The sequence below is a fragment of the Rutilus rutilus genome (assembly GCF_951802725.1).
Source record: "Rutilus rutilus genome assembly, chromosome: 1".
NCBI classification, from domain to species: domain Eukaryota; kingdom Metazoa; phylum Chordata; class Actinopteri; order Cypriniformes; family Leuciscidae; genus Rutilus; species Rutilus rutilus.
In genome coordinates, this window is record NC_140209.1 from 23912391 (window position 1) to 23922068 (window position 9678).

Sequence of the window (9678 nt, forward strand, 5' to 3'; positions counted from 1 at the left end):
GGGAGCCCGGCGTGCAGACGCTTGTTTCTCTTTACTTGAAAAAAAAAAGCATGAGCAGAACTTCTTCACTGTGAACTTAACACACATGCCAGGGCTCTACGCATTTTTTTTTCCCAAGGAGTACATGTGCTCCTAAATGGAATTTTTTTTTGGAGCACACAAAGAAATTTAGGAGCACAGTGAAAAAAGTTTTGATTAATCTGCTCAATTCATATGTATTAGTTTTATGATCTCTTTATGAACTTTTTGAAGCATCAAAGTGTCAGTTGTGTAGCTGTCAATGGAGGGAAGGAAAACTTCTTTTGTGTTCCGAAGATGAATGAAAGTCTTACAGGCTTGGAACGACATTAGGGAGAGTAATAAATGACAGAATTTACATTTTTGGGTGAACTATCCCTTTAATAAAATTATTAAAGTGATAGTTCACCCAAAAATGTAAATTCTGCCTATATTTTTATGTAATTATTATTTTTACTTCAAAATGTATAAAAAGAATGAACACCTCAATAAAGTATAAAGTGCTAAAAACAAAACAATTAAATGCCCGCTTGCTTCTGTCCTTTGTAATACTTGCAGTACATTAATTCGTCCTCAAAAAAATAGTTTTTGTCATCTTCCCATCCTGGGACTGTTTCGGTCGTAACTTCAGTTTCTGCACTTGATCTTTTGGTGAGACCGAAACGTTGCTAATAAAATTTTGATACTCATTTGCAAGTATTGATAGTGTGCGGGAGTTCCTCGTTTTGTTTATTGCACTTTGTCTTTTGAAAAATGACTATAGGCTTCATACTGTGTTGCGTATCTAGCTCACTGCATGTTTACTTGATTTTTTTTTTAATGGCGTCTAGGCTAGGGGCCTGTTTACACCTGGTCACTTCATGCGTTTTTACTGATCAAACAATTCCATTTACACCTGGTCACATAAGTGTGTTTTCGTTAAACGGATATAAATCCTGTCTTCAATTCCTGCGCTATATGCAGATTTAGTGTAGGCCAATGCAGAGTTCACGTCACTGAAAGCAACAGAAATGAGCTACATTTTTATTGATCATCAGCTAATTTCAAAATCAATGACAGGAGAGAGCTACAACAGCACTGGTAATATCATTTTGTTTCTTTACTATTAATGAAGATGATTGTGTGTTGAGCAGCATCTACGACTTTCTTTCACTTTCATTTGCGGCAGTTTGAGCGTTGGCTTGATGAATAGATCGCTCAGCTGTGGTGATGCGTGTTGCAGTGGTGTTGTCATATCTGGCATCTATAACATGATATAGCCAATAATAAGGTCTCACACATTTATTTTATAGCACTGTTGGGTGGAGTAAAATTGATGTGGTTTCAACAACCAGATGCATTTACACTTGTCCATTTTTCGCTTAAAATAAAAATGTATGTTCTTCATTTTTAACTATGTCTGCACTATTGTACCAATACTTTTTTATACCAATAATGCATGCATGTTCTCTGGTGTCATAAAACGAGGACACAGACAAACACACTTCCTGAAACTCATTGCCACACACTACAAACTAACAGAGCCGGTTTACACATGCTCAGACACCGGTTATGTGAAGAGGTTTCCCAAAGCATCAATACCAAGAGCAGCATCAAGAACTACTACAATTCTCTTGAGCAGTGAGACTGAAAATCTTGCTACTATTATTTTACAATCTGAATCATTTATGTTTGAAAAACAAATCTATAAAATACAAAATAATTCAGTTCTAAAATTCAAATGTATAAAATTCAAATATTTGTCACATCTCCTGCTCCATATTAAACACCCAGCTAACACTGAAACACACTGTTGTACCAACGCATTCTCATCCTAGGGCGTCATATACTGACCCTTTTGACATTTCGTCTACATCGAACGCACATGGCACCCTTTAGCGTCAATATGACACGCACAGAGCCTTGTTCGGATATGGGTAGGTTTAGACCGCTAGGAGGCGCCTTCTGGCCCATTACTATCTGCGTCTCATATTGACGATAAAGGGTGCCATGTGCGTTTGATGTAGACGAAATGTCAACAGCGTCAGTATTATGACGCCTTGGGATGAGAACGGGCTGGTTGTACTGCATATTTTCTCTAAACTATTTGATAGAGAACAACTGTCTGATGAAAATTTAGAAAGTCCCTATAGTGGGTCTCTGAACTGCTCCACCATTTATAATGTGCAAATTATAGTGTGACCTTAAGAGGGGTTATCTAGAGGACAGATAGCTTTTGTTTATTTCAACAAAAGTGTAGTCAAAAATCATCATAACAACAACAACAACAACATTACTTCAAACTACAGTAAACATGTTTAAAGAACAATGTACCAAACAAACACTAAACACCATTAACACTAAATCTGATGAACTTGAGGTGTACTCGTTGTTTTCTGGGACTTTGCCATGGGGCAATTGTCGCACACAAAAGTAGTAGTTGTTCTGTGCTTTGGCTCTGTTAGCGATCTCAAAACATGCACAGAGCCCACGCCAAATTGAACCAAGGCCAGCTCTACAAGCGGGCCAGACACAGTATGGAGCGATCACACTATAGTCAGACGACACGTTCATATCGCCTAGTGTGAATACACCATTCCTCACAATTCTTTATAGACAATCTAAAATTATATATGATGCTATAGAAGCAGAAAGCAGACCTTGTTACAACATCTAATATTGAAAAATGTTGTTAGCTTTTAACACTGATCCATTTCCCTTTTTTACAGGTTCAAAGAGTGACAATGATATAGAGATAAAGAATTATGACAATGAGAGAAAGAAAAGAGAACTCAGAGAAAGAGAAACTGATGGTTCACTACAGGTGAGTGTTCAGAGAAACCTGGAGAAAACTAGTTCATGTTCATCCATTATAACACTTTAAACCTCAAAACCTCTAGTTTACATACTACCTATTTATCCATAATTATCTGAATAAATATTTTCATGTTTCAAACTTTAAACAGCTAGAAAACCCTGAATAAAACAAATACATTATTGTTTTATTTATGATAAAACATTTCTTTTTGTTGTTGTTTTAGTTCACTACATTGTGTTTTAAACGGGGAGAAAACAAAGACATTGGAACAACAGGAGTCATAGTAATCATAATAAAGCATAATAGGGGCACTTTAAGACAAAAACAAAATATTCAAAGTAAATTAACTGTTTATTTCTTCAGCAGGCAGAAAACAAGCACTGTGGAACATCAGAAGTCACTACAGATCAACACCTACAACAGGAAGTGTTGACTAAAAAAATGAATCTATTTCACAGTCTTCATCTTGAGGGCAGACATCACAATAAACTGAGAGCTGCAGATGTTCTTCAGTTAAATTCTGTACATTCTTTACAGTCCCATGAGTCTTGTGCTGAAGAGGAGCTGGTTCAGACTTTCATTCAAAAACTACTGATGATGAACTACAGAACAAGAAACATTAAATCTAAAGAGACCAATGAGGAAAGTCACAATGAACAAGGCACTAATGATTCATTTAGACAAGAGGCAGATTCTCATGATTTTTTTTTTAATTTAAGGTCAGTGTCTAATGAAGGTATAAGTAAATCTGAGCGAATCCACCCGATGGATGTTCAGATGGCTGTGTTTCATTGTGCTGATGGTTTCCTGAAGCAGCTGATGGTCACTAAACTGTCCCAGTGTCAGTACGCTCTGCCTCTGCTTGTTCCTGATCCAGACACACAACAGATTGAGTTTCCTCTCTGGACATTCAGACAAATCAACAAGAGCTGGAAGATGAGAAACACAAACAATGAGATCATCAGTCAAATCCATCCGGTCTATAAGGCACAAACTCCAATGGTGTCTTTCTTCAGGTTTAGCTCTGTGTCTTCATCCAAGTCTCAGCTGATGAACAGTCTGATCAATGAGAAACACAACACGTTCTTCCACAGGAACTGCCCAGGCAGCAGCAGAACCAGAGTCCTGATGGATGGAGTGGTGGAGATCGCCTGGTTCTGTCCCTCTGGATCATATGATGATAAATTCACTGACTGTGTTGCGTTCTGTAATCTACACGGTGATGCAGGAGATCATGAGAAACAGCTGCAGATCCTCACTGAAATGGCCTCCGTCAATGTTGTTCTTCTACCACAACTTCAAAACAATGACAGAAACGCAACAATAATCCAAAACCTGTACAGGGACAGAAAGCCACTCATTTGTCTTTTTACTGAGGATGAATCTTCTATAACTGAGATGAAGAAAGGGAAATTTAAAATTGGTCTTAAAGACAGAAGTCAGTCAGATGTACGCGAAGAACTCAGTAGAACTATAAATGACTGTCTCTCAGAATCATCTTCCTCTTTCAGACTTGAAGATTTGTCCAAACACTCAGATATCAGAGTAGATGAGGAAGATGACGATGACTGCAGGAGAGGAAGAGAATCAGCACAGCAGATGATGAGTTTACTGGAGAAGAAAGATCTGACAGAAATCAAAGAATCATTTCTGCCTCATCAGGGAAAACTGTGGCGTCAGTGGAGTCAGAAGAACAAAGAACTACATCGACCTCGAGCAAATGAGACAGAAATGGACATCAGTAGAAAACAAAATGAGATGAAGAAATTCCGTGAACAGCAGCATGAATCTGACATCAGTGAGTTTATGAAGTTCTTCATTAAAGAAATGAACACAGACTCTGGAGATAAGATCTATTTCATTAAATGGCTCGGAATCATCATGGATGAATATATCTCAGCTGACCTTTCTGATCTACATCATAAGTGTAATGAAAAATGGTCAGCAGTCTTAAAATTGAAAGAGAATCATGATGAATCTGAACAACTCAAAGCTGAACAAGCAGAACTTGAGAGAATATCTGAGGATCTTCAAGCCGCAGCCTTTGGTTTGGAGCACATCATGAGGGAGATCGGTCAGATCTATGAATCATGTTCATCTGTGAAGAAAAACAAGAAAGACCTGCAGTTTCACTTCTCTTCTCTCCCGAGTCTTGCAGCAGAGATGATGATCTCTGGATTTCCACTGGAGCTGATGGATGGAGATGCTGCTCATGTTCCTGTGATCTGGATCTCTGCTGTTCTAGATAAACTCCTCCAGAAACTGGGAGATCAGAGAGTCTTTGTGCTGTCAGTTTTAGGGCTTCAGAGCTCTGGGAAATCCACCATGCTGAATGCCATGTTTGGACTCCAATTTGCCGTCAGTTCTGGCAGGTGCACCAGAGGAGCTTTCATGCAGCTGGTCAGAGTCTCAGACAAGATGAAAACACAGATGAACTTTGACTATATTCTGGTTGTTGATACTGAGGGTCTTCGTGCTCTAGAACTGGCTGGAAGATCAACAAGAGATCATGACAATGAATTGGCCACATTTGTTGTTGGTCTTGGAAATCTGACCTTGATCAACATCTTTGGTGAAAACCCAGCTGAGATGCAGGACATTCTTCAGATTGTTGTTCAGGCCTTCCTGAGGATGAAGAAGGTCAGACTGAATCCCAGCTGTGTGTTTGTTCATCAGAACGTTTCAGACGTCACAGCTAGAGAGAAAAACATGGAGGGAAGGAGACGACTGCAGGAGACACTGGATGAGATGACAAAACTCGCTGCTGAAGAGGAAGACTGTGATGCAGAACGTTTCAGTGATGTCATTAGATTTGATATTCAGAATGATGTAAAATATTTTGCTCATCTTTGGGAAGGAAACCCACCCATGGCACGACCAAACCCAAACTACTGTGAGAATATTCAAGAACTAAAGGAAACTATTATGTATCATGCCTCAAAGTCACATGGAATGATGCCGATTGACTTTAAAGTCCGTATTAAAGATCTCTGGGAGGCTTTACTGAATGAACGATTTGTATTCAGCTTCAGAAATTCTCTGGAAATTTCAGCCTACAAGAAACTGGAGACTGAATACAGCAAGTGGTCCTGGAGTCTTCGCAGTGCCATGATGGAAACTGAGAACAAACTACACAACAAAATAGAAAATGAAGCAATTCATGAGGTTGAGGAAACTGATCTTCAAACAGACCTGAAGAAGACAAGCGAAGAAGTGGAAAAATCAATGTCTGAATTCTTTGAGAAAGACAAAGATAAAGATATACTGATTCAGTGGAAATCATCATTTGAAATTAAAATCAAAGAGCTTCAGGAAAACATTGTGAGAGAAACAAAGAGGAAATTAAACGAGATTCTTCAGCAGCGAGACCTGAAGAAAGAGACTGATGCTCAGAGGACACATCATGAAAACACTCTCTATGAAAAGAGCAAAGAACTTCACTTAAAACGCAAAGACATAGCAAATGATGAAGAAACACTGAAGAAAGAGTTTGCTTTGTTTTGGGAACAGAGTGTGAATAAGATCATCACAGAAACTCCTCCAATCAAAGACATTGACATAATGAGAGATGTGAGAGATATCCTCAGTAACGTCTTTGAGGGTGACATTACAGAGGACAATGAGTACATCAACATTTTCACTGTGTGGAGTTATTTTGAATATGTTATTTTCAAAAACTCCACAAAAGGAACAGTTAAAGGAACATTTGGATGTATTCAAACTCTGTCTCCAGACGATGAAGCTCGAATAAGATCATTAGTCACAGATGTTGACCAGCAGACAGACAGAATGATTAATTCATTTAACATTTCAACGATGGGCTACAAGATCAGCCACATTCAACAACTCACAGATTACATCAAGAAGAGAGTAAAAAAACATGAGGAAGAATCAGTGAAATATGAGTTCAAGAATGAATTCTTCATGGATTTGGTTTATTCCATCTGTAAGAAAGCAAACAAGATAATCACTGAGCAGCACAGAAAGTTCAGAGATGCCAATGATCCTGTAATATGTGTTGAGAGAAAGCGAGAAGAGTACTACAGTGTTGTCCAGAAATACTGTCATGAAGCAACATCAGCTGCCATTTTTGGAGAGATCATCTGTCAGAAACTCAAAGAGCCCATTGAGCAGAGTGTCTACAAGAAGACTGCCAGAGATCTGACATATGAAATAATGAAAAACTGTTCATCACTGAATGGAAACAGATCAAATCTAGAGAAACACATCCTGAAGACACTGGCAGAAGAGGAGGATTTTGTCAAATACATAGATTACATTAATTTTCCAAGCCATCACTATAAGGATTTCATCAGAGATGAAGTCAGTCAGTACATCAGTGATAAGTTCAGTGTCAGTGTTTTACCCAAGATGAAGAAGAACATTAAACTCCTGCAGCAGAAAATCATAAAAGCAGCACATGAATCTACTGAACATGTTCAAGTGAACAGAGGAGATGTTGGTTTGTGGTTGAAGAGTTTCACACAGCAGCTCTCAAATGTGCTGATCTTTTCTGAAAAAGACCTCAGTGCAGTGAAACATGATGATGTTGATGATTTCAACCTCCTAGAAGATGTGATAAGGAAAGAGCTTCCTGCTATAATGTCTGACATCAGCAGTAGATTAAACACAGATACATTCCCATTAAATTTGGACTATAAGTTCAGGCCAGATGAGATTCTGATTGATCACTTCTGTCAGTGCTGTTGGGTTCAGTGCCCATTCTGTGGAGCCGTCTGCACCTACTCCATAGGAAACCATTATGGAGAACACAGTGCTCCTTTTCATCGTAGTACTGGTCTCAATGGAACATATTACAATAATACATCTAACTTGTCTACCCATATCTGCACATCAGCAGTAGCAAACAGCACTCTATATTTTCATCCCAATGATTCAGATGATACAGTCCTCTGGAGAGAATACAGAAGAGCAGGAGGAGTTTATGCAGACTGGAGCATCACCCCTGATCTCACCGAACTGCCCTACTGGAAGTGGTTTGTGTGCAGATTCCAGAAAGATCTGGGAAAATACCACAAGAAAACATTTGAGGGGGAAGGAGAGATTCCAAATGAATGGAGAAAATACTCAAAACAAGAAGTTATTGAGAGTTTGGATAAATACATGTAAATGAATAGGTAAAATACGTTTCTTTTGGTTTTCGACTCAGAGAACACTTTGAAATTAGTATCTGTTTGTCGCCTCAGTGCATCTAAAATCATCCCTCAGTTCACAGAATACATCAGAGAGATGAGTTAAAGATTTGAAGGGTTCTGTTTTAAAAATATATTCCTCACATCAGTATCTGTGAAGTGATCTCTACTTAAATGCTCTGTTCCAGACAGCTCTGAACTCAAAGTTTTCCCACCTTCTACTTCAAAATAATGACTGGAATGCAGCTCAATTAGCCTGGACTTCAGTGAGAAGTGTCATTTCAAAGATACTGGCAACTATTTTGCATAGTTATTTAATTAAGTTTTTTTTTTTTTTTTTTTTTTTTTTACCTATATTTACAATATATATATCGATATATACTGTGCATCTTAACCAAAAATGTACATGTTTTCATTTTTATTTTAGAGAACATTATGAGTGATTAAAATGTTTTACTAATTACTTAAAATTAAAAACTTAAATATAAATATGATACCCATTAGTGATTTCAGTATCCTCCAATAAACTCCTGTGTCTGCCCATCTAGCTTTCTATGGGATTAAAATATTATGTGAACTTGTGAATTAAGATGATTTGAATATGTTTAACACTACACTGTAAAAAATTTACTGTAGAATTTACAGCAACTTACTGGCAATTTTGGTTGCCAGTAAGCCTGTAAATTTTACAAGAGTCCTGTAAAACATCAACTACAGTTTAACAGTAAAAATACAGCACTAACAAATTGCTGTAAAATTTACAGCAACTTACTGGCAATTGTGGTTGCCAGTAAGCCTGTACATTTTACAAGAGTGCTGTAAATCATAAACTACAATTATACTGTAAAATTATACAGCACACCTGTAAAAGCAGCAAAACAAGAGCAGCTGTGAATTTACAGTTCTTTAATGTAATCTTTACAGTATGTTACTGTTATTAACAATGTACTGAATTAAAAACTGAGATAACTCACTTCATTTGAGAAAATTGATTGGTCAATTGCCATTAAATATTTACTAGAAACATCAATTTAACTAAATCCTACTAGTGATCATCATCACACATGCATGAGTTGAAAAACTTAAAAACGTCATCAATGCATCAGCAACTACACAGTCACTGCCTTTAAATAAAGCAACATGCAACATAACATCTGTGTTTCTCTGCTCATCCTGGACTGAAGCTCAGGCTCTACTCTTCAGCACAATGGTGACACACAAAACTCAACAGAAACCCTTTAAATCCCAACAGATCATTAAACCACTAGCATATCTCCACTATAGCATTATGTGCAAAAACACATAAAATCACACAAAGCAAATCACAGAATTGTACTTTTTTGTTTAGTAAATTTGACACTGAGATTTTACTGTAAACAAATGACTTAAGCCACAGCTTTAGATGAAATCAACTGAAGAGAAAATAAGACATTCAATCTGTGAAGATCTCAGCAGAGGAGGATTAAACAACTCCACAAACAGCATTACCAGCTTCACTTATTACTAACCAGACTGACTTTATTTCTGTCATAATCAGAAGGTCTTTTTGAGAATTAACGGAGGTTTAGATGTTGATGTTTTTTTTTTATTGTTACCATGATGGTGATCAGTGTTGGCTTTAGCTGGGCTCTTGCCCTTGACATTTGAACATTAGGTTTTTCTCTGGCTGCTTTAACTGTGTGTTTGTGAGGCACAACAGTTAGAGCAAAA

The 9678-nt window shown here is 37.6% G+C and overlaps 1 protein-coding gene across 3 annotated transcripts in view; it reads left to right on the top strand.

The window, feature by feature from the left end:
- Positions 1–8088, top strand: part of LOC311276864 (interferon-induced very large GTPase 1-like) — a 37185-nt gene extending 29097 nt beyond the window's left edge. For 2 of the 3 annotated variants that reach the window (XM_084386848.1, XM_084386847.1), the window contains exons 3-4: positions 2727–2821; positions 3179–8088. In XM_084386848.1, the coding sequence (XP_084242974.1) occupies positions 2727–2821; positions 3179–7945 (4862 nt within the window). In that variant the 3' untranslated portion in view covers positions 7946–8088. The remainder of the gene's footprint in view (positions 1–2726; positions 2822–3178) is intronic. The other variant, XM_084386849.1, reaches the window with a different exon arrangement.
- The last annotated feature ends 1590 nt before the right edge of the window (positions 8089–9678 follow it).